The sequence below is a fragment of the Penicillium lagena genome (genome assembly GCF_028827675.1).
Source record: "Penicillium lagena strain IBT 129212 chromosome Unknown utg000003l_segment0_segment0, whole genome shotgun sequence".
NCBI classification, from domain to species: Eukaryota; Fungi; Ascomycota; class Eurotiomycetes; order Eurotiales; family Aspergillaceae; genus Penicillium; species Penicillium lagena.
In genome coordinates, this window is record NW_026623224.1 from 549,771 (window position 1) to 573,393 (window position 23,623).

General features: G+C 52.1%; 11 protein-coding genes across 11 annotated transcripts; 6 read left to right on the top strand and 5 right to left on the bottom strand.

Annotated features, from left to right (window-relative positions):
• Positions 1 to 1,245: 1,245 nt before the first annotated feature.
• Positions 1,246 to 1,933, top strand: N7510_005355 (peroxiredoxin family protein; the record flags this gene model as incomplete). The annotated part of the gene is made up of 4 exons (XM_056977281.1): positions 1,246 to 1,298; positions 1,357 to 1,469; positions 1,537 to 1,700; positions 1,754 to 1,933. 4 exons carry the CDS (start codon positions 1,246 to 1,248, stop codon positions 1,931 to 1,933), a joined length of 510 nt encoding a protein of 169 aa, XP_056833313.1.
• Positions 1,934 to 2,418: 485 nt separating this feature from the next.
• Positions 2,419 to 6,734, bottom strand: N7510_005356 (Mtc5p; the record flags this gene model as incomplete). The annotated part of the gene is made up of 2 exons (XM_056977282.1): positions 2,419 to 4,460; positions 4,607 to 6,734. 2 exons carry the CDS (start codon positions 6,732 to 6,734, stop codon positions 2,419 to 2,421), a joined length of 4,170 nt encoding a protein of 1,389 aa, XP_056833314.1.
• Positions 6,735 to 7,119: 385 nt separating this feature from the next.
• On the top strand, positions 7,120 to 7,732 carry N7510_005357 (E2 ubiquitin-conjugating protein UBC13; the record flags this gene model as incomplete). The annotated part of the gene is made up of 4 exons (XM_056977283.1): positions 7,120 to 7,172; positions 7,226 to 7,370; positions 7,429 to 7,501; positions 7,557 to 7,732. The coding sequence occupies 4 exons, from the start codon at positions 7,120 to 7,122 to the stop codon at positions 7,730 to 7,732; spliced, it is 447 nt and encodes a 148-aa protein (XP_056833315.1).
• Positions 7,733 to 8,246: 514 nt separating this feature from the next.
• Positions 8,247 to 9,062, top strand: N7510_005358 (60S ribosomal protein eL24; the record flags this gene model as incomplete). Its single annotated transcript, XM_056977284.1, has 3 exons — positions 8,247 to 8,297; positions 8,472 to 8,615; positions 8,784 to 9,062. 3 exons carry the CDS (start codon positions 8,247 to 8,249, stop codon positions 9,060 to 9,062), a joined length of 474 nt encoding a protein of 157 aa, XP_056833316.1.
• A 647-nt stretch (positions 9,063 to 9,709) lies between these two features.
• gup1 (glucosamine 6-phosphate N-acetyltransferase) lies at positions 9,710 to 10,745 on the bottom strand (the record flags this gene model as incomplete). Its single annotated transcript, XM_056977285.1, has 2 exons — positions 9,710 to 9,799; positions 9,873 to 10,745. 2 exons carry the CDS (start codon positions 10,743 to 10,745, stop codon positions 9,710 to 9,712), a joined length of 963 nt encoding a protein of 320 aa, XP_056833317.1.
• Positions 10,746 to 10,968: 223 nt separating this feature from the next.
• N7510_005360 (class II fumarate hydratase) lies at positions 10,969 to 12,319 on the bottom strand (the record flags this gene model as incomplete). The annotated part of the gene is made up of 2 exons (XM_056977286.1): positions 10,969 to 11,155; positions 11,226 to 12,319. The coding sequence occupies 2 exons, from the start codon at positions 12,317 to 12,319 to the stop codon at positions 10,969 to 10,971; spliced, it is 1,281 nt and encodes a 426-aa protein (XP_056833318.1).
• Positions 12,320 to 12,991: 672 nt separating this feature from the next.
• On the bottom strand, positions 12,992 to 14,205 carry N7510_005361 (alpha/beta hydrolase; the record flags this gene model as incomplete). The annotated part of the gene is made up of 3 exons (XM_056977287.1): positions 12,992 to 13,243; positions 13,306 to 13,608; positions 13,678 to 14,205. The coding sequence occupies 3 exons, from the start codon at positions 14,203 to 14,205 to the stop codon at positions 12,992 to 12,994; spliced, it is 1,083 nt and encodes a 360-aa protein (XP_056833319.1).
• Positions 14,206 to 14,846: 641 nt separating this feature from the next.
• N7510_005362 (putative aspartate transaminase) lies at positions 14,847 to 16,243 on the top strand (the record flags this gene model as incomplete). The annotated part of the gene is made up of 3 exons (XM_056977288.1): positions 14,847 to 15,938; positions 15,999 to 16,104; positions 16,179 to 16,243. 3 exons carry the CDS (start codon positions 14,847 to 14,849, stop codon positions 16,241 to 16,243), a joined length of 1,263 nt encoding a protein of 420 aa, XP_056833320.1.
• A 660-nt stretch (positions 16,244 to 16,903) lies between these two features.
• On the top strand, positions 16,904 to 19,754 carry N7510_005363 (uncharacterized protein; the record flags this gene model as incomplete). Its single annotated transcript, XM_056977289.1, has 3 exons — positions 16,904 to 16,994; positions 17,066 to 17,216; positions 17,264 to 19,754. 3 exons carry the CDS (start codon positions 16,904 to 16,906, stop codon positions 19,752 to 19,754), a joined length of 2,733 nt encoding a protein of 910 aa, XP_056833321.1.
• A 1,275-nt stretch (positions 19,755 to 21,029) lies between these two features.
• Positions 21,030 to 21,979, top strand: N7510_005364 (class I SAM-dependent methyltransferase; the record flags this gene model as incomplete). The annotated part of the gene is given in 4 exon segments (XM_056977290.1): positions 21,030 to 21,096; positions 21,310 to 21,599; positions 21,615 to 21,741; positions 21,810 to 21,979. The coding sequence occupies 4 exon segments, from the start codon at positions 21,030 to 21,032 to the stop codon at positions 21,977 to 21,979; spliced, it is 654 nt and encodes a 217-aa protein (XP_056833322.1).
• A 248-nt stretch (positions 21,980 to 22,227) lies between these two features.
• Positions 22,228 to 23,460, bottom strand: N7510_005365 (glycoside hydrolase family 28 protein; the record flags this gene model as incomplete). The annotated part of the gene is made up of 2 exons (XM_056977291.1): positions 22,228 to 22,590; positions 22,660 to 23,460. The coding sequence occupies 2 exons, from the start codon at positions 23,458 to 23,460 to the stop codon at positions 22,228 to 22,230; spliced, it is 1,164 nt and encodes a 387-aa protein (XP_056833323.1).
• Between the last annotated feature and the right edge of the window lie 163 nt (positions 23,461 to 23,623).

Here is a 23,623-nt window from a genome sequence, read left to right on the forward strand (position 1 = left end):
CGGGCTGAGTTGGGGCGAAGAAAGGATTCCGGGGCCAGATCAAGCAGATATATAAATCAAGCCACTTCCGTCCCAGGAGGATCCCGATCAATCTCTTATCTACTTCCCCTCCTGTCTCTCATACTTTACACCGTACATCCAACATGAAGGTTTTCAGTGTTATCTTGCTCGGTGCCATGGCCGCCCTGACCTACGCAGGAGACATTAACGACCTTCATGCCCGCTGCATTGCTAGTATGTGTACATCCTTGCTGAGATTGGATCCTGAGATGTCTAACGCAGATTTCTCTATCCATAGGCGGTCAATCATGTGAAGGGAACACCAGCGGTTGTTGCTCAGGTTTGACCTGCGAGCAGGCACAGAATCCTTCAACTGGCACTATTGAAAATCTTTGCGTGAACGCATAGTAGGCGGCACTACGTCAGGAATTCCACCTATTTTTGTGGAAATAAAACCTTGCCTATGCCATCTTGCCTTATAGACGAGCAATTCTGGCGGAGGAAAAAGTCGAAATTGTTATCTAAGAGCGGTTATTACCTAGTGGCCTTTAGAATAGCATCATTGTTTCACAGCAAAGGGATATACACCACGATGACTTTTCGACTGGTACTTCTTCATTAAAGGCATCAAGGACCCACAATCGCCACAATCGCATGGTATTGTACCATGATTGAAGGCGATGCTCATCGCAGCATTCGGATCCACACTAGAAGACATACCAATAACTTCCTAGGGAGTCGGCGATCATCTCTTCGATCCCACGGTTGACGACCCAGGGGACTTTTATCTCCCGAAGTTATTGAGCCGGTCGAGGACAGCCACCAGACCCTTAGACGACCAGCCAGAACCTTAATTTGTAGTACATTCAGGGCCATATCATGGTACGTCGGGTATTTGTAAAGCTTATAAGAACGAGAGCCACGTTTTCCCGCGCCATGTGGGCGAATACGGAAAATGGCCACCGCCAATTATTAGTAACAAACCCCTGGAAACTTGTTTCGTTGGTCGCCAACGGGAGTGAGTCAGCTCGTGTTTAGTTAAGCATGGAGGGTCTCGGGCGGTCTTTTTTGCTAATCGGGCGAGTCGGGTTCGGTATCTCTGGGCTTCGGATCACCTCACGTTCCGTCATCGGCCCTATTAACCGCCACTCTTATCTTTTTCTTCACCACACATAAGCGGCACACACTTCCCACATAACACACCCTTCCAATCCCTCAATTCAACAACCGAACAACTCATCCACCATGGCTAAGGGTCCCCAAGTCGGCGACAGCTTCCCCGAGGACGTTGTCTTCTCGTGCGTAATATTTACTCTCATTCCGTCGTGCCCCTCTCTGACTAACGGCCTTCATCAGGTACATTCCCTGGTCCGAGGAGTCCGGCGAGATCACCTCCTGCGGTATCCCGATTAACTACCACGCCTCCAAGGAGTGGGCTGACAAGAAGGTCATCGTCTTCGCCCTGCCTGGTAAGCCCTTTTTTTTGTGGCTCGTGTTGTTATCGCCACCACTTAAGGACTAATGTTCTGTGTCTAGGCGCCTTCACCCCTGTCTGCTCTGCCAACCATGTCCCCGAGTACATCGAGAAACTGCCCGAGCTGCGCGCCAAGGGTGTCGACGTGGTCGCCGTGCTGGCCTACAATGATGCCTACGTGATGAGCGCCTGGGGCAAGGCGAACAAGGTTACCGGTGATGACATTGTACGTTTTTCTCCCGCCCCTTTCAATCCACGTTGGTACTGACGATCCTCTAGCTGTTCCTCTCCGACCCGAACGCCAAGTTCTCCAAGAGCATCGGCTGGGCCGACGAGGAGGGTCGTACCTACCGCTACGCCATGATCATCGACCACGGCAAGGTCACCTACGCCGCCAAGGAGAAGTCGAAGAATGTCCTCGAGGTCTCGAGCGCGGAGAATGTCTACAAGCACCTGTAGGACAATTGCGTCGGTTTGTGCATTTATTGATGGACGTGGGTCTATCGGCCAGGCGCTTTTATTTTACTCTCCTCTTCTGTCTCCGGGCTGTGCTGCGATAGATACTAGATCCAGCCCGGATTGCTTGCTTGCTTCTGCTGATAATGGTGGAGCCTCGATAGAAAATGTACTAGTTATGTGATTTTGTGTTATACTTGTTAGCGATGGTTCTGATTGGTTGCACGCAGCCCTGTTGCTGTCAGTGCGCAACAATAAGCATCACCGGGATCGGCGCGAACAACTACGTGGCGAGTGCTTTGGTGGATGATTTATCTTTAATTTAATCGTCTGCTGACAGACCCAGTAATCCATGATGGGATGCGTTGTTATACAGCAACGAAGAAAGTGGTATCTCGCTGAAAATGAAAAAAAAGAACATCTCGAAACACGCACGAACCCTCTCAAAATCAAAACCAAGCACAACCAACCAACTTCATGTATCCATATTACGTACGCCTCGAAGCCGCAACGGGAGATCCAGATTTCGACTTCCGTCGTTCATCAGTTGTGCGCAATCCGCGACTCAGACCACCGCCCAGTCCCCGAGCCAGCGACGCAAAGGGGGACGCCTCCTGCCACAGATCGAGGTCATCTTCCAAGGGTCCTGCCCCGAGTTTAGATAGCTGCACCGGACCTCCATCGACGGGTGCGGGCTCGGATCTGCGGCGGTTGTAGCGTTTATCGGGTTGTTCGTCGCGACGAGTAGTAGATGAGGAGGGAGGTTCCTGCTTGGGATTCGCGGGTGCAACAACATCAGGCTCTCTCCGTGTTGGCATGGGAACGTCGGTGGTTACATGCTCGGAGCAGATACAGCCACACCCTGTGGGACAGCTGGGTAGGGTCTTGGTGGAATCTATTTGCTCGAAGGAACTGCCGAATCGATCGCCCGGTGCGAGGAACCATTGTCGATGACACTCGAAACAGCTTACATGGCCGCAATTGAGACAGGGGACCAGCATGCCGTTCACTACTTCGGCGCAGATAACGCAGGGAAGTCTGGTTGGAAGTGGTTGTCGTGGCTTGCAGTTCCGACATATCGGAGACGATGGCGAAGTGACTGGTTGATGACTAGAGCGGGTTGAGTCGGTCTTCTCGCTTGGCGGGGTGAAGATGGATAGCTGTAGAGCATGGCCACAGCTCATGCAGTGGCGCTGGAAGTCCAGACCCTGCAGGTCTGACATGTCCTTCCATATCGCAGTAACGGCCGAGCCGTGACGGTTCCAGTACGAGCTCGCGTGCAAGTCGTCCTCGTGTTCAGCTACCGTACCGATCTTGAGGACTTCACTTGCCTGGACGGGCAGGTCCCAAATTGATAGCAGGTCCGCATACGCGGCCCGGTACGATCGATACAGCCACTCTTTGTTACGGTCAAGAAGGGAGTCCGATGCGGGTGCGCTGTCCCCATTGAAGGCGTTTTGGTTTTTGAAGGTGACTTTGAATCTCCCAGATGGTTTGGTCGGTTGAGAGGGTCTTTCGCTCTCGGTGTCGGAGTAGGTCTGTGAGGTGATAGTAGTGGAATTGGTTAGATAGCTGGAAATCGCTGGTCTGTTGGTGGTGGACCCTACCCCTTGACCCGCGGCAGCGCCTGGGCTCTCTCCCGGACTGGGTTTCTTCTTGTTGGCTACCGGAGGCGATGCTGACGACGGTCCAAAAGTGAATGACCGGGAGAGTGATGACGCCAACACAGATCCAAATCCGCCGCGCGACTGGAATTGCTGGTCCGGCGATGCAGCGATGGAAACGTTGTGGCTCTGTGACTTCCGGTCGATAATGCCTCGTGGGCGAGAACCGGATGGAGGTGTAGTACCCGTCGAATATGATGGAGGTGTCCCGTCAATCTGCCACGTCTCGCTTGACGATCGTACTGGGGTATAGGTATCTCTGGTCACTGATGACGACGGTGTAGGGGCCAGTGACTTGTTTTGCGCAGTAGACCCATTAGACGAAAACTGAAGGGAGAAAGTAGAATGTTGTCTCGAGCGCCTCAATGGGGATTTATCCGGTTCATCTATCGCTCTGCTCTCTGGGTTGGCCTCGAGAAGCACACATGAGAGCATGGCTAGCATTTGGACATCACCGATGCGCTCAAAATGCTCGAACAGAGCGGGCACTAGCCAATGGCTACCGAGCGGATGATCCCCCCATCGGATCACGCTATTAGCGATGCCTTTGTAAAGGCCTGAAGCAAGCTCGTCTTTCCTCTGCTGCAGCATACGCCGCACTCCCAGCCCTGATTCCAAGGGTGTGCCGGGTGTGCCGGGGTTCTTTCGCACATGTAATATGAGCTTGATGAGCCCCCAGATTTGGGCCAGCTCGTAGGAACCACTGTCCAGAGCGACGGCGGCGTTGTGGGCACAGACATCAGTTCCTTTGCCAGTGATGCGGTATTTGCTTGCCAGCTCCCGCTTCACAGGTAACACATCGCTCAAGTCATGAATGGAGACGACGTTCTTGGGCGCTTCGGCCGACTTAACGGTCCCAGCGCCTCCTGTTGATCGTTGAGAATTATCTGTAGACCGCGGGCGATGTATACCCAAACTGCCAGCGCTACGCCAGGTTTGCGGTGCGGGAAACCGGGTCTGCAGCCCAGAAATAATGTCACCAGATGATCCCGAAGAACTGGAGCTCTCTGACTCTGACTCGTCGGAATAATCAGAGGCGCCATCATCGTCCGTGCTGGCAATGGTAATGGATCCGCGTGGGCCAGGGAGGCTGTTTGGAGGCGACCAAAGCCTTCAAAGACCTTGCCTGTTCTAGACAGGCGGGTCATCTCTTTGAATCCCAGGTTCTCAAACATGGCCATTGATTTGTCTTTCTTGGGTGGGAAAAAGCAGACGAGGCGACCGTCGTTCGCCCACAGCGCACCGCACGCCTTGGCTACCGGCACCATGACGTTCGCATTGACTGGCCGCAGTAGTTCAGTACTCATACCCAGCTCCTGGCTCTGTGTCATGCCCACTTCGTCCTCGTCACTGGATTCGCCTTCCAATTCGCCGTTCATTAGAGACTTGACATTCTCCCCAGTCTCGCCAAGAATCCACGCGATACTTTCTTCAAGGCTGCTTTCACCCAAAAGGTAGCGAACTGCACCTTCGAGGCATCCCCGCATACGAGACATGTAGGTTTCAGCAATGGTTCGCAACTCTGCGGAAAGTTTTCCGGCTAGTTCATCAGTCACCGCTGCGGTTTTCTGGATGTTGAAAGTCGGCGTGGCGCTCTTGGGGTAGCTGACAGGGAATTTGATATCCACTTTGAGGAAGAGGGAAGCGCCCTCGGCGCCCCAGGGTCCATTCAGGGATATAGTGGTCTTTCGTTGGCGTACATCGACCGAATCAAAAACCACCTTGGTGAATTTTTCGCCGACATGGCTGATTTCGTCACCCAGTGTCTCAATATCCCAACCTGATATCTTCACACCTCGCATCCAGGCAATCGGGTTGGTGTCGGCCCTCAGGTTCGAGCGTGGCTGCATGCCGACTCTGTTGTCGACATGACCTCCACGTGTCCAACCGCGCGAGAAGGGGACGGATATCGCATTCATCCCGGTTCCAACGCCTCCATGGTGCGAATTTGAGGCGTGCGGAGCGATGGATGAGGCCGATTCGAGGTCTTCAATGTCCAGGTCTGAGTTCACATCACGGAAACTTCGGTATACCGCGCCTAAGCGGGTCACGTTTCGTGTAGATATAAAGGATTTACCCTTCTCGTAGCCAACGCGTTGCAGTATATCTGGGTCCACGTGGTGCAGTCGAAGCTCTCGGTCAGCTCCCCAGGTCACGAGCTGAAATTCTCGATGGTCAATTCCGTCTGCCACACCTCCGCGGGGTCTCCACAGGAATTCCTTCACTTGGCCCTTGTGCCCGGGGAAGCTATGCACCAGAGGCAGGTCATCGTCTGGGTTGGTACCCTCGCCAGCTCGTCGACTGTACAGATGAAGGTCATTGTTGCCCCGTTGCGGCATCGCCAGCACGCCCCATCCAAAGGGAGTATTCCTGGCTCGCCATACTGGAAACGGGGTTCGAATGAGCTTTTCGGGTGTTTCTCGTTCGGAGGTATAGTCCCAGAACTTGACGGTTTTGTCCAGGGAGCAGGTCACTATCGCGCCCCGTCGGACACGATTCCAATCCACGCCATAGATCTTGGTGCTGTGCGCTTCGATGGACCATATCGGATATGCACCCATGCGATCATCCCAAATGCGAAGAAACCGGTCGTGGGAGCTGGCAATGACATGAGGGTCTTGTCGGTTCCATTTGACCTGCGTCGCGCCGGTGAACCAATCCGAAAATGAAATCGCTGGTCGCGACGGAGTGCGCAGGTCCCAGCAGTGAATGAAGCTGTCGACCGCACACGTCGCGAGGATGTCCGGGTGAAACGCGGAGAAATTGATGTCGGTGATGGCTCGGGAGTGCGCATGGAGCACATGCTCGATTGAGTTCTGCCAGGTCTTCATGGCCAAGTTCCAGACTAAAGCCTTCTGGTTGGACGTGCTGACTACCCAGTAGTCGCGCGAGGCGAACGGTGACCACTGGACATCGGCCACTTCCCACGGGGTATGATGAGGCAGGTAGCGCGGCGGCGAGTATGGCGAGTCCAGGTCAATGACATGAAGGCCCTCCTTGGAAGCCAGCACCACATCTCGGCCGCATGGTGAGATGGACATGGACCCAACGGGCTGCTCCACATGAAAGGAGCTGTCCTCCTCGAAGGTCGGGCTCTCAAAGGCCGACGCCAGAGGACGTGGCTCCATGGAGCTCGACATGCTGGCGTCTTTGTTCTGCTGTCGAGGACTAGACCGAACCGGGGGGGCCCATTTTGCTGGATGTCAATCCCAAACTGACCACGCCAGAGAGCTGCGATAACGTAGTAACGCGGAGGCGGCGCGCTGTGGCTGATGATTCCCGCGTGGTGGCTGGTGTTGGTGTGGCTCAAGTTTACTACGGGACCCGGCAGACACCCACTACGCAGCGCCCCTCCGCCGTGACTTGACGCTCTTATCGTGCTTCTGGAGTGTTGATCGTGTCGCGTCCTTCGTTCTTTCCCTCTCCCATTCGGTCTTTTGACTGCAGGCAATCTTGTCTTGTCGTATCCTCGGGCGAGCAGACAATACTACCCGTCGATCTACACCAGAGGTGATCAGATTCGCCATGGCCTTGCCCAAGCGGATCATCAAGGAGACAGAGCGCCTGATGGCGGAGCCGTGAGTGTCTGTCTACTTTTTGACGATCACCACATGCTGATTGCCTGGGATAGTGTCCCTGGTATCAATGCAGTGCCTCATGAAGATAACCTCCGATACTTTGACGTCTCGATCCATGGCCCTGCCCAATCTCCATACGAGGGTATGTCTGCTCGACTATTCGATCGGTGTCGACAATCGCTAACCAACTCCCATCAGGTGGCATCTTCCGGCTCGAACTCTTCCTGCCCGATGACTATCCGATGACTCCCCCAAGATCCGCTTCCTGACCAAGATCTACCACCCGAACATCGACCGTCTGGGACGGATCTGTCTGGATGTGCTGAAAAGTGAGAAGTTCCTTTTCCCCTCTCAAGGCACCATTATAATAACACTCGGCGTTAGACAACTGGTCCCCCGCTCTCCAGATCCGGACGATTCTGCTGTCCATTCAGGCACTGCTCGGAGCCCCCAACCCGGACGACCCGCTCGCCAACGATGTCGCGCAGCGGTGGAAGGACGATGAGCCGGCGGCGATCCAGACGGCCAAGGAGTGGACCCGGACGCATGCCATGACCTGAAGTGAAATTGTGATGTGACCATGAAGCTTGTTTGCTGGCATCCCGAGTGTCTTTGATACGATTGAGGCAGGGCGTTGTCGGACTCTCTCGTTTTATCCGTTATGAATTACACGTGCATAGAACAATGTTGTTGTTTCCAAGGTTCCTAAAATGGGGGAGATGCAGTTGCTGCAATGGCAGTCGTCAGGATTGAACCAGTAAAGTGACTCGATGAGAAAGAACAGAATGATACCAGATACTTGATGAGTTTACCACAAAATATACTAAGTAGCGGCGACTAAATAAATGAGTAATGCACGATCGCTAATCAAATAGCTAACGTTTTGTTGGAGATGTCTAGTCTACGTAGTATACAACCCAAAACGGCAAGGGCAATCCACATCACGTGCTCCGCTTAGCGAGCGTCCACAATCAGTCAGCAGCGAGTCACACCCGCAATCCCGCGCATTTCGATCTCCCAACAACACTTGAACCGCCAACCCACCGTCTTGCGCATCAACGCCCACCCGTCAAGATGCGTACCTACGACGACTCCTTCAGCGGCCAGAAGATCTACCCCGGCAAGGTGCGTTTTTTCCCGCTGAGAGACTGTGCCACCAATCCAATCCCCGAATTCGCCGTCCACCATTCACCCAGCCCGGTCGGCAGGATGAATGAATGGATGAATTATGCAGCGATCACACACAGACAACTCAGAAGCCAAATCTCGATGCTAACAGGACTTTTTTTATTACTACAGGGTAAGCTGTTCATCCGCGGTGACAGCAAGATCTTCCGCTTCCAGAATGGAAAGTCCGAGTCGCTCTTCCTCCAGCGCAAGAACCCTCGCCGGATAGCTTGGACTGTTCTGTTCCGTCGCCAGCACCGCAAGGGTATCTCTGAGGTCAGCCATCCCCTCTCTCCCTTGAATCGATCAATTTCATTTTTTTGTCATGTGTGGTGGGACAATATGACGACTTGCGGATGAAGTCATGAATGAGGATGATCGAAAAGAATACAACACACAACCCCCAAAAATGATCAACGCTGACCGGGAATTCGTGCCATACAGGAAGTTGCCAAGAAGCGCACCCGCCGTGTGGTGAAGCACCAGCGTGCCGTCGTTGGCGCCTCTCTCGACGTGATCAAGGAGCGCCGCAACCAGCGCCCCGAGGCCCGCGAGGCCGCCCGCAAGCAAGCCATCAAGGACGCCAAGGAGAAGAAGGCCGCGTCCGAGAGCCGCAAGAAGGCCGAGAAGGCCAAGAACGCTACTAAGGGCGGTGCCCAGCGCATCCAGAGCAAGCAGGGTGCTAAGGGCTCTGCTCCCAAGGTTGCCGCCAAGAGCCGCTAAGCTGGTGTTTTTGGTGGTGGATTCTTCGGGATGGGATGTGTTCTATGATGGAAAGGAAACTTGTGGCCTGGTGGGACGGTGCTGTCTTTCGCCAGTGCCGGTCTCGACTTGACTCGACACTCTTACTACCTTGTTTCTGAATTATCTTTGTGCAATGCAGCAAAATGGGAACAATGGATTATCAAAATGATTTCAACTCCTTTCTTCCAATGGATAGACGGGCACCTCGACATGTAGGCTTGATTGCTCCTTTGTCTACCAGACCTTTTATCATTCAAGGTGAATAACCATACGGTATCATTGCGACATCTATACTCGTAGGGATTACCATCCTAGCCGACTTGAATACTAGAGCAATAAAACCAGGATCGGAGAAGATGACCATATTTACAGGATGAATGCCCAGCATACAAGCTCAATTCTTGCCTATATTGCATACCCCTCCTCTATAGAAACAACAAGGCCAAGGATTTTCTCCAGCCTCGCAAGGTACAGCACCGCGGGTGCGGTTCTCATTACAATCCCAACTATATGACGGACCACACCGGCATGGAAAACAGCACATTCTATCCATCCTGTGCAGCAGATCATCCCATCCGATCCGATCCCCCAAACGCCATGCCCCAAAGTAAAAAAAAGAACAAGTCTCAGTAGTAATGAGCCATTTCCAGGCCGGCGCGCTTGAAGCCGCACTTGACGTAGAAGCCCTCGTTGACCTCAGAGCAGTCAAGGATACTCTGCAAGAACCAGTCAGTTACCCATCACTCACAGAGATAACGAAACGAAACGAAAAAAAAAGGATGGACACACCTTATAACAACCAACCTTCGCAGCAACATAATCCAACGCCTGAATAATCCTCAATCCCAACTTCTTCCCCTGCTGTCCCTTCTCAACAGCAATATCCTCAATATGCCCCACAAGACCGAGCTCATGAATAAACTTGCGCTCGACAATCAAACTCCCCGTACCCACGACCCGATCATCGCCATCACACACAACAAGCAGGTAATACTCGTCATTGCGGGAGCGGATCCAGTCGAACCGCGCGTCCCACTGCTCGGCGCTGATGTCGCCGACGGTTGTCAGGACACGGAGCACGTCCAGGTAGCCCCTGTGGTAGTCTGAACGGCGAAGCGGGCGGATTGTGTAGTCTGTTGGGAGGATGGCGATTATTTCGGGGCTGATCAGGTTGGAGGGGAAGAGTGGTCCGTCGATGTTGTCTGGGGGGAGAACGAGGTGCTGACTGGGGTGATTGTTGAGGACATGGGGGTTTTGGTGGTGCTTGCTTGGAGGGTGGGTGGTGTGAGGGGTTGGGCGGTCATTTTTTGTGAGGTGGTTGTGGTGGTGGAAGTGGTAATGAGTCCGACTGCTCAGGGGATGGATGGTTTGGTGGTGGTGATGGAGGGGTGTGTTTGTGTTTCGAGTAGATTGAGAGAAGAGTCGAGTAGTCGAAGCGAGTGCGCCAAGTTGGTTCTGGGGAGGTTTAGTAGATAGAGAGCGGAGGATGATGCGGACAAGAGACAAGAAAGTAACAAGGAGGAAGAGAGAAGGATGTGGAATGAAGCAAGAAAAAAAAGCGGAGGAGCTAAGGATCAACACCGGTTCGCCGCTTCGAAGGTGAGACACGCCCAGGGGCAGTGCTATTAATACGTGCCCACACTGAACCATGAATTGGATCATTGGGAATGGAATGTGTGGTCAGGGTTGATTTGTTGTCGTTGTTTTTTTTTTTTTTTTTTTTTTTTCCCCTACATACTGTACATTTAGTCTATTCATGCCGAAGATCTGAAGATGCTATTTATAACTCCGATCCGGCGAGTGTCATATCTGACCAAAAAGAATGCTACAATTGTACAAACCCAACGGGTTATCTATCTATCACATAGTTGGCGATGCAATACACCTATTTCATCTCCTTAGGAGCAAGCATCAGCTCGGGGCGGACGTGCTTGTCAAAGTCCTCCTCGCTGAGGGCCTTGAGCTCCATCGCGCTCTGCTTCAGCGTCAGACCCTTCTTGTGAGCGTTCTTAGCCACCTTCGAGGCCATGTCGTAGCCGATCACCGGGTTCAGGCAGGTTACCAGCATCAAACTGATAGAATCCAAGTTAGCAATGCTACAATAGCAATACAAAGGGGGGTGTTGAGGAGAGGGATATCTACCTCTCATGAAGGAGCGCGTTAATGCGCGGCTCGTTCGCCTCCAGACCATCCACCAAATGCACCCGGAAGCTATCCATGCCATCCGACAGGATGCGCACGCTGTGCAGCAGGTTGCGAATCATGACTGGCTTGAAGACGTTCAGCTCGAACTGGCCGTTCATGCCACCGACAGTCGCAGCGACGTGGTTACCCATAACCTGGGCGCAGACCATGGTCAGGGCCTCGCACTGGGTGGGGTTAACCTTGCCAGGCATGATCGACGAGCCGGGCTCGTTCTCGGGCAGATTCAGCTCGCCGAGACCGCAGCGCGGCCCGGAGCCGAGGTAGCGCACGTCCTGTGCGATCTTGAACAGCGAGCAGGCAAGGGTGTTGAGCGAACCCGAGGCTTCCACAACGGAGTCGTGCGCGGCCAGCACCTCGAACTTGTTCGGCGCGGTCTTGAACTCCGTGCCGGTCATCTTGCTGATCTCGGCCGCGACGGCTTCGTCGAATCCCTTGAAGGTGTTCAGTCCCGTGCCGACGGCCGTGCCGCCCTGGGCCAGCTGGCGCAGGTGAGGCAGGGAGGACTGGACGCGCTCGATGTTGCGGTCGAGCTGGGCGACGTAGCCGGAGAACTCCTGGCCGAGGGTGAGCGGCGTGGCGTCCTGGAGGTGGGTGCGGCCGATTTTGATGATGTGCTCGAAGGCGTCGACTTTGGCCTGGAGGGCGTTGCGGAGGTTCTTGAGCGAGGGCAGCAGAGTGTTCTCCAGCTCGAGCACGGCAGCAATGTGCATGACGGTCGGGAAGGAGTCGTTGGACGAGGCCGACATGTTGACATGGTCGTTAGGGTGGACGGGCTTCTTGGAGCCCATCGTGCCGCCCAGGATCTCAATCGCGCGGTTCGAGATGACCTCGTTGGAGTTCATGTTGGACTGCGTGCCTGAGCCGGTCTGCCAGACGACCAGCGGGAAGTGGTCGAGCAGCTTGCCGTCGGCCACCTCGGCCGCGGCCTGCTGGATGGCCTTGCCGATCTTGGGGTCCAGGCCATATTTCATGTTGACGGTGGCTGCCGCACCCTTTAAGATGCCAAAGGCCTTGACCACGGGGGCGGGCATGCGGTCCTGGGGCTGGTTGATGTCGAAATTGCCCAGGGAGCTGTTGAGGGATCTCCATCAATCGTGTATTCCGGTGGGAGGGTGTGTCTCGTCTTACCGCTGGGTCTGAGCACCCCAGTACTTGTCCCCAGGGACCTAGAGAATGAATGGTCAACCCCAAAGCCCTGCCTGACTGACATCATTTGCGAGGGAAATACACACCTGGATCTCACCAAAGGCATCGCTCTCAATCCGGGCGGAAGACTAGACCATCAGTATCACCCCTTCACCCGAAATGGATCATGACCTACCATTCTAACGGTTGTGCCAAAAGCTCTCGCGGAGTTGACAGAAGAGACAGACTGCAGGCGGGGGAAGCTCGACTGTGGTAGTAGTCGGCTATTGCTGTGCAGTCGGGAAGTCCAGGCCGGCGCACGCGCACACAGGGGCCGAGCATGTGCGAGCGAGCGCACCGCGGCACGCGAGACGGAGGCGTTCATGGTATCGGTTCGAGTCAATGGCTCTCGCTGGGAATGAAAATTAGAGCAAAAAGACACCAAGGGACAAAAATGCGCCCGACACGGACTCGGTTGTGGATGCCGAAAGTTCCCGGTTGGTGGATTACATTAATACAGGGGGTTCCGGTGAGCAAGTGGTCTGTAATATGGTATCTGTACGGTCATGGCTAAATGTTTACTCTCCCTGTAGTTCTCGTTGCAGCACTTCCACCACCGTCGCATTGTACCGTCTGCCGCCCTTGAGAATCCCGTCCAGGATCGGGAATGTGTGCGGCACTCCCGGCACCCGAATCAACTCCACGCGATTGCCTGCCTCCTCCAGCTTGCGTGCGTACGCCTCGCCCTCGTCGCGCAGGGGATCCAGTTCGGCCGTGTGCACCAGGGCCGGAGCCAGATTAGCCATGTTGGTCGCGCGCATGGGTGAAATCTTCCAATCCTACTCACAGTCAGCATTGTCCATGCTACAGATGTACATTGAAGGGTACTCACCTCGTCCGAGGCTGCCGGACGAGTCTCGCCCAGGAAATGGCGATGGAAGTACGCCATGCGCGCTGCGGGAAGGGCAGGCGCAAACTCCATCTCGCGGTAGGACTCGTAGGGGCAGTTAGCACGGTCGAAGTCGCCGTTCGGGGTGAACACGCTGTGCAGGTCGCACACGGGGACCGTCAGGATTTGCAGTCGCAGCGGGATGTGCGCATCGCGGCAGAGATGGCTGATGACGGCGGAGAGATGGCCTCCGGCTGAGACGCCGCCGACGGCGAAGCGATCGCGGTCAAGGTTCAGCTCGGCTGCCTTCTCGTTGCGGATCTGTTGAACCCAGAATCAGCGCAGTAATGGGATTATTGGGGGTTACTTGATTACCCAATTGAATGCCGCCCAGCAATCGTCTATGGCAGTGGGATACCGGTGCTCGGGGGCGAGCCGGTAATCCACATCAAAGGCGACGAGATCGCCATCCAGACGGTTGACGAGCCGTTTACAGAAGTCGTGATCAAAGGCAAGGCCACCAAACACCCATCCACCGCCATGGAAATTAACATAGGCCGCTCTTTTCTTCTGGTCTGGCTTAGGCGCAGGCTCAAAGATGCGGATCGTGATCTCCCCGCCCCCGGTGACAGGACATTTCTGCTCTGTGATGCGGAAGATGCGTGGGCCGGGGGCTCGGCCGTAACTGATGGCGTACTTGCCCGGGTTGTGGCGGTACTCTTCGATGGGCACTTCGTGGGTGTGTAGTCGTCCGGCGTTGAAGGCGTTGTAGTATTGGACGTAGATCGGGTCGAAGCGGGGGAGTAGCGAAGGCGGAATGCTGTTGTGTAGGGGTTGGTGGATTTCCGGGATGCGGAAATTGTGCAAGGCTTTGTCGCCTGCTGGGGTTGGGGTCGTGCTCATCGTGATGGTTGTAGATTCAAGGTGAGACGATGAGGGGCAAGCGATATTGAGTTACACTAGGGCTAGAACTATATCTACTACGGTGGAAATATATATTCTGTTCAGTATACCTCAAACATGACTGTCCTGTATACTTCGCCAGCACTGAGTTATTTCAACCCACCACAGTCAATACATCGTTATCCTTCCCTTTTATTAGGTTCTGTGAGAATAACAGTAGCTACTGTGTACCCCAGACCAGCCTATAGCAACCCTTAGCCAGCGCCAAATGACGTCCTCGCTGATCCGTGACACCCAACCTAATCCAACCGCGTCCGTTCTTCTTCGCTCACTCAGTTATCTCGCCCAGGCTATCGACGGCCCATCCCCTCCCTATCACAGCCAAAAGCAAGAAACAATACATTACCTCATTCTTGTTGACGGCAGTATGGAACCACCCGTGGCTAAGCGGCTGTTCCCGCGGTCCGGGAAAAAAAAAAGGGAGCGATTGGTTGACTCAGCGCCAGTTTTTTGATCCGACCAGCATTTCGTTATTTGACAGCTTCTTCACGATTACATTGCAATTGAGGTAAACTACAGAACTGCAACACTTCCAACGTCACCTCCAAATCTAAGCCATCCAGACACAACCACGAAATTATATGACCATCACCATGGCGAAAGTAACATCCCGCCTGAACGTGGCCCCCGTGCCACCGGACGAGATCTTCGCCCTGAACCACGCCTTCAGCATCGACACACACCCTCAGAAAGTCAGCTTGGGCGTGGGCGTCTACCGCACCGACGACGGCAAGCCATGGCCCCTCCCCGTGGTGCAAAAGGCCGAGAAGGAGCTCGAGGCGGCTTCTGACGCCTTCCGGCACGAGTACACCGCTATCGAAGGCGATGCACCGTTCCTGCCCTTGGCGCGGGATCTGATGTTTGGATTTGAGGGCAAGCCCAGTGAAGAAGAGGCGAAAGCGCGCATTGCAACTGTCCAGACGGTGGCCGGGACCGGCGCAAACCACCTCGGCGCGTTGTTTCTGGCCCACCACATGAGACCGCGCACGGTGTGGCTCTCAAATCCCTCGTGGGCGAACCACATGACAATCTGGGAGCTGGCTGGGATTCCGCGCAAGACGTACCCGTACTACCACGCGGCGACGCGGGCATTCGATTTCGACGGCATGATGAGCACCCTAGAGAACGACGCCGAGGAAGGCGACGTGGTGCTCCTTCATGCGTGCGCGCATAATCCCACCGGTCTGGATCCGAGCAAGGAGCAGTGGATTGCAATCGCCGATCTCTGCGAGCGCAAGAAACTCTTCCCTTTCTTCGACTCCGCATACCAGGGTTTTGCTTCCGGCTCTGTGGAAGAAGATGCTTGGGCGGTGAGGTATTTCTTTACTGCGAAGCCGGATATGGAGATGTGTGTGGCACAGAGCTTCTCTAAGAACTTTGGATTGTATGGCGACCGCGTTGGCGCGTTCCACTACGTTACCAATCGGGCATCGAGAAGTCTGCGCGATGTGGTTGTTAATAATCTGTGCCATTTGATCCGCGGCGAGTTCAGCATGGGTCCGCGTGCTGGCACGGCGATTGTGAAGAAGGTGCTCGGGGATGAGGCGCTGGTGAGGGAGTGGCATGCTGATTTGGAGATTATGAGCTCGCGTATCCGGTCGATGCGTCAGGCGCTATATGCTGAGCTTGTGAGGCTGCAGACGCCGGGGACGTGGGAGCATATTGTTCAGCAGGTGAGTTTGTCTTTCTTTCAATTTTTCAGAGAGCGTTTTGCTAATATATATGATGTCCAGAATGGCATGTTCTCCTACACCGGTCTGACCCTGAAGCAGGTCTATGCTCTCAAGGATCAGTACCATATCTACCTGCTTAAATCGGGGCGGGCATCTATTAGCGGCTGTAAGGAGCACACTTCCTATCCTATCCCACCTTGACTTGATACTAGATTCAAATACTAATCCAAAGCAATTTAGTGAGCAAGAAGAACGTCACCTACGTCGCACAGGCTATCGATTACGTCGTCCGCAACGTGAACTGATTGATTGATACAGATATGCCTGTTATAAGCGGCGGTTTGCGTTTCAGTTCGGGTTGCACACTCTTATCTTACTCCCACTCGTTCTCCCCGTTTTGTTTAGGTTTGCAAGATTGGATTTCTGCGTCTCGGGAACTAGCATGTCACTTATTTACGACATTGATGATAGAATGTATAGAAATCATATCATAGCGAGTCTGTTCGGCTTGAGCTACTTGCTCTGCAGGTAAATCAGTTAGTAAGTTAATGTAAGGGTAAGACTTCGTAAGTGAGATCAACGTTGTATAGAGACAGTACTAGCGAGTATTGCTTCTTTGCTTCTTGTAACAGGCTTGGCTTTCTGATAGAGAACTAGCATCTGCTGAACAGACTGGTGGTGATCTTGCTGATGATTAATCCGTTAGACGAGCACGATGACTGCTTTTCACCCCGCGGGACCTGGCTGATTATGGCGTGCTGTTCTGGCTCGGGTCGATCCAGTTCCTGTGAAAGTGCTAATCCTACCCCACACAGGACCAACTCATTGCTCGATGTTGGTGGCCTGCTACTCTGATTTCGTGTCTTAGCGCCGCGGAGCCGAGTCACCTGATGACGTGCCTCTCTTTCAGCTGAGAGAAAGACAAGGGATAGTGATGAACTGCAAACAGGTACGTTTATACGATCATGGCATCGACAAGTCACTCTGGTATCAACTATGGAGCCCAGGTGGGGATCAACTATGGCACATTCACGGCAGAGTTCCATCTGCCTCCGGGTAAATCAGGAATCAGGAGCTGAACTGAACAAGGTCAGGATCGTCGGACTAACCACCACTTCCCACCTCAGAGCGACCGGAAACCCCTCCTAGCCCTTTATCAACTGTCCCATTCTCGCGCGATCCAGACTTTGTCAGTCGTGGCACACTGCTTGATCAGATCAATGAGAAAAACTCGGTCCCGGGGTCGAGGATAGCGCTTGTTGGCCTCGGCGGTGTTGGGTAAGTATAATGCGGCTCTTGCATAGTTGACTGCTCACAACTCGAAGGAAGTCGCAACTTGCCATCGAACACTCCTATAAAGTCCGATCTGAATCTCCAGCAACATGGGTTTTTTGGGTCCATGCGAGTAGCGAAGCCCGGTTTGAGCAAAGCTTCCGGGAAATCGCAGACCACGTTAAAATCCCACGTCGTCAAGATCCCAACGAAAACATATTCAAACTGGTCGAAAACTGGCTCCGGGATGAAAAGAGAGGGAAATGGGTTTGTATCCTTGACAATGTCGATGACGACAAGCTCCTTTGTTCATTATCGAGGACGACCGAAGACCTGACTAACGCCTCGACTAAACCATTATTGGAATATATTCCTATATGCCGACATGGATCTACTATCATCACGAGCCGGTCTAAAGAGGTTGCGTTAGGAATAGTCTACGCCAAGGACCTTATTGAGGTGCAACCTATGGAGGAGCCAGAGGCGCTAGAGCTTCTCCAAAGAACGCTTAGACAACCTAGTGAAAGCTCAAAGTGTCGAAAATTGGTGAGCGTATTAGAGTTTATGCCGCTAGCGATTGTACAGGCCGGTAGCTATATTCAGAAGCTAGGGCCTCGTTCATCAGTATCACAGTATCTAGAGAAGTTTCAGGGAAGTGACAACACAGCAATTAAGCTTCTGCAAAGGGAGGCAAGCCCCCACAATCGGGACTGGGAAGCAAAAAATTCAATTTTAGTGACGTGGCAGATATCTTTTGATCATATACGCCAAACAAAGCCTTCTGCAGCGGAGTTACTTTCTCTTATGAGCTTCTTTGATCGGCAAGGAATACCAGAGAACCTTATCCGAAATGATTCCGAAGTCAAAGTCAACTACCTATCAACTTCAAACCTTTTAAATGACTACAGCGACGGAGAAATATCCGACTCTGATTTAGGCCTTGGATTTGATGATGACGTTGTAACTCTCACAGATTATTCACTTATATCTGTCAGTGAGAACAGCACAATCTTCACAATGCATCGGCTAGTGCAACTGGCTACGCGCGCGTGGTTAAACTGTCGTGGACAGATAGACCATTGGAAGGAAAAGTTTATCAGCACCTTACACGAGGCATTTCCCACTGGTGAATACGAAAACTGGGAGAGGTGTAGGTCGCTGTTTTCCCATGTCAAATCTGCACTATCGCAACAACCAAATTCACCTGAAAGTTTGCGAATATGGGCCACGTTGCTTTACAGAGGTGTATGGTATGGGTTGGAAAGCGGTACTATCGCAAATGTACGGGAAATGGCATCAAAGTCGATGGAGCAGAGAGTCAAATTGCTGGGTGCCGAGAGTGAAGAAGCAATTGCAAGCACAGTGATATTGGCAAGAGCGTACCGAGCTGAAGGCCAGTGGGATAAGGCAAGAAGGCTCTTTTTGCAGGTGATGGAGAGTAGTAAGAAGAAACTTGGCGAGGATCATCCCTCTACACTAACAAGCATGTCCAGCCTGGCGTTGACATACTTGAACCAGGGTCGGTGGCAGAAGGCGGAGAGGCTCTTTGTACAGGTAGTTCAATTGAGCAGTGCGAAACTGGGTGAGAACCACATTGACACATTGTCGAGTATAGCCAACCTCGCATCGACATATCTCAATCAGGGCCGGTGGGCGGAGGCCGAGGAGCTCTTTCTGAAAGTGATGAAGACCAGCATGACAAGCCTTGGCGAGGATCATCCCTCCACGCTAGCCAGCATGGGGAACCTAGCCTTGACGTTTTTAAACCAGGGCCGTTGGGCGGAGGCCGAGAAGCTCCTTTTACAGGTGATCAAGGCTCGTAACACAAAGCTTGGCCAGGATCATCCATCTATGCTGGTGAGCATGGCTAACCTGGCGGCGACGTATACAAAGCAGGGCCGGTGGGGAGAGGCTGAGAAGCTCCTTGTGCAGGTGATGACGACTCTCAAAACGAAGCTTGGCGAGGACCATCCTGACACATTATCGACCACGGCCAATATGGCGTCGACATATGGGAATCAGGGCCGGTGGGGGGAGGCTGAGAAGCTCAACATACAACTGATCGAGACTTACAAGACGAAGCTTGGCGAAAATCATCCTGACACACTATCGACCATGGCAAACCTGGCGTCAACGTACATGAATCAGGACAGGTTGGAGGAGGCCGAGAAGCTTAAAATGCAAGTTATGGAAACTCGCAGGACAAGGCTTGGGCAGGATCATCCTGACACACTAACAAGCATGGCCAGTCTGGCATCGACGTATATGAGCCAGGGCCGCTGGAGGGAGGCGGAGAATCTCTTAGTGCAGTTGATGAAGTTCCGCAAAATGACGCTTGGTGTGGACCATCCTGATACGCTACAGAGTATGGCAAGTCTCGCTCTCGCCCAGAAATCCTCAGGTCAGAAAGGTCATGCTCTCCATTTATTACAAGCTTGCTTAGCCAAACAGACGCAAATTATAGGGCCTAACCATCCTCATACGTTGGCGAGCGTTGAAACCTTGCTGAAATGGGAAACGGAAGATCTGAATATCAATTCCTAGATGAGCTAGATTCTTGCGTATCACAAGTAATCTTAGCAATTTCTGCTTTATATGTTAACTTCAAAATAATCTTTCTCATTATAAATGGAATTAGTGCGCGCTAATTGGAAGAAATTTGGCTTGCCCCTCAATAGACATGCTGTTAAAAGGTTGACGACAGATAGAAGGAAAGTCATCCATAAGCGAGCTAAGGGTCTGCGACATGCTAGTATTCTTCGCAAGATTGTTACCAGTAATTTCTCAAACTTGGAGCCACGTGATTCTATCTTTCAATAAGATTCAGTATTTGAAACCAAGCTAAGTCGGAAATGGATTAGTGTGCTTCGGAACAGGGTGAGTTAGAGAAAGATTCTATGAGAGTAAAACGGTGAAACTGATTTCGATCCATCCTGTAAACAGCTAAGGTGAGTTAAACTCGAAAACCAGGCCAGGTACACGAGCACATTCCAACAATAAATAAAACTTTTACGTAGGCGAGGCAAATCCACTGATTAATGTAGATAACCCGGTGACGACCTTCAGATCACTCTTGCAGAGAACAGACTTTGGTACGTTGGTAAGTGCGCACAATTTGATGCTATAGAAGATATTTCTGCATACTTTGGTCAGAATCGTATCGAAACGGTCTCTAGTCGACATGAAAAGGTTGTTGGCACATCTCAGTCGTTTCAGCACTTAGACAGTGCTCGACAACTATGTATTGAGAGGAAGTCCTCGGGATGGGAGGCTTGCTACAACCGGCGGTCTCTGTTATCTGTGACGTAATATAATTTCCTGCTAATGATCATATCCTGAATACGCTCATGCTTGGTCGTCCGTAGCCTTCTTACGAAGGAACGACAATTTCCAAGCTGTGGGTATCCGCGCTCCCCTGCGATGCAGCGACTATACTCGAGTTGGGCACAAAGGAACTCATTGTTCTAGTAGGTCTCATAGGGAGGATTTGAAATTAGTGGCGTTGATGGTCTAATAAATCGGTTTAAAATATTAGTAGTTGGTTGGGCGCGGCGCGGCGCGGCGCTCGCTTACCGATTAGGTTAGTGGCCCGCATATAAGACATATTGAGTGAGAGATCGGAGTGCACCTGAGAGATGATCCCCATTCCCCTCCCCACTTCTTTCTTATAAATTGCGCTACTAACCTGGCATGCTATAATCCTACTCACATTTTACTTTCTTACACAAATCCTCGCTTGCATTACTTGAGTACGCATACCACTACCACCTCACTATATTTATCATCTATATGCTTACAAGTTTTGTTATATCAAGCACCATGGCTAGTAAAGGCCGCCTTAGTGGCATCATCAGACCAATTCAGCTCATCTGGTTATCCGTCCAACGTAATTTTCCCTCCTTATCCTCACCTGTATCAACATACCAATTCTCAAAATAGTGCATTACGACGCTTTGAAAGAAGCCCTTCGCAAAGACGGTCTCACTGCACTTACACATCCCCGACGAATTCGAGACGCCGCTGTTGCAAAACTGTTCATCATAACCTGTAAATTCCCTGTCCTCAACTTAAACCCCCACATACTAACTCTCGTGCACAGCCGGCGGTTTCATCGCCTATGAAAACACCACCTGTATCCCCTTCCTTCTCCGCTCCGCTCAAGGCAAAATACTCGAACTCGGCCCCGGACCAGGCAACCAAATCCAGCGCTACGTTCCATCTCTCGTAGACACCATATACGCCGTTGACCCTAACCCCCACTATGGAGACGCAATTGCCGCAAAGCTCAAGAAACTTGATCTCCAGGATAAGTATAAGTTTCTAACGTGTGGTGTTGAAGAAAGCGACATTTTGCTAAGGGAGGGGATTACAGAGGGGAGTATGGATACTGTGCTGAGTATTCAGGTAATGTGTTCGGTGGGGGATGTGAAGAGTGTGATGAGAGCCGTGTGGAAGTTGTTAAAGCCGGGGGGCAGTTTTATATTTTGGGAGCATGAGAGGAATAAGGATAGTGTTACGGCTATGGCGCAAGGTATGTATTGGTTATCACATCAAGGGTGTTGCTTTGGAAGCTGTATGGAGGAGCTAATATGAGAATAGCTTGTTTAAATCCTGCTTGGAGCGCATTCGTCGGGTGTCGGATGAATCGGGATATCAAGGCGGATATCCTTGCAGCTGGAGAGTGGGAGAATCCTGGTGACATTGAGGTGGACGATGATCCGTATAGTTACTTGCCTAGGATTTGGGGCGTGCTTAAGAAGAAAGCTTGATTGGAAAAACGTTTTTATTGTCTTCGTTTTTCTCATTACTTGCTTGTAAGCCTCGGGCAGAGGTGCAGAGTGAGGATGAATGGAATGGTGTGTTGGAAGAGATCGTCCGTGCCGTGTTTTATGTAAGGGGAGGGAATCTAAATTTATTATATTCAAAGAAGCATTGCTGCCTTAAGCAAAGGCATAATATATGTATGTACAATATTGTCCATCGATAATCCGCTAGGATACACACTGTCTCCCCATATCTATGATGAATTGCATCCAGCCACGTTGTAATTGCAACTGCTGGCGAGACCACCCGTGACCTTGACATCCTCGAACACGATATTCGAGCAGGAACCATCACCGCACAGGATGTAGTAGGGCTGAGCGTCCGAAGCCACGTATCCTTTTATGTTTTTCATCAGGATGTTCTCGACGATAACACCATTACTAGGAATGCCAGTGGGTCCGCCATTGAGGTAATCCTGCTGGATATCGATACCGTACTGGGTGATATTCTGGAGGACAATGTTGGTATATGTGATGTTGGAGATGAAACCGGTGGTGTCGTAGTTGGTTTTGATACGAGGACCAGCTTGGGTATTCATGAGGACTGAATCAGTGAACTGTTGAGCATCCGTTAGCATGATCTTATCCCATCTACACAACAGAGATAATTCAGAAGGTCAACTTACGTGGATATTGGTCACATTGTTGTTAGACTTTCCTCCGATCGAGCCGATGGACAAGCCATGCGATCCAAAACACTGCATATTCGATACCGTCATGTTGTTTCCGCTAGTTATGGCAACACAGTCATCCTGGTTGTGGACGAAGTTGCGACGGATAGTAATATTATAGGAAGAGCTGACATCGAAGCCGTCGCTGTTGTGTGCAGCCGGTAGGCCATCGCTGCGACTGTTCGGCGCATCACCCGCCGCATTGTTCAGGATCAAATCCTGGAAGATCACATTTTCAGTATCTGTGATATCGAATAGATGAACTGGCCAGTTCTGGATGTATAACTTCTCGATGACTGAGTTGCCGGTGACTTTGTTGACAACAATGAAGTGATCTGGCTTGGGCAATCCTCCGTTGGAGCCCTGACCATCCCAGTAGGCCTGGCCGTTACCATCGATCACAGCACCCTTGTTGGCGGTTATTGTGATGCTCTCTCCGCCAATTGTAATAGGGTTGAAGCTCGACGAGTTGACCCATCCAAATGTAGTCAGACCATCGAAAGTTACGGTGGCTCCCTTCTTGAGGCTAGACAAATCGATGGAAGACCCGTTGGGGGCAGCGACATTAGACAATACAATATCGATACAGTTTGCAACAGCCGCAGAGATCTGACTATATTCTGTGCAGACACATGGTCTGGCAGCAGAGCTTGTACTAGTCTTCACATCTGAACCAGCCGGCTTGCCAGGAACAAGTTGCGAGGCGAGAGATCCAGCAATGCAGCTAGAGAGCACAAGAGGAACGTAGCCGACCATGATGGTGGAAATCGGTTGTGGTACTGTACGAACTTGCTCGTGAAGAATTTTGCAAGAATCGTAAGCGACGCGTCCTTTTAAGTACTTTTTCCTAGCTCTGTGGAGAGGTCTAGTATAATAAGCAACCCGGACTCAATATGCATCTTTGAGGAAACTAAATTTC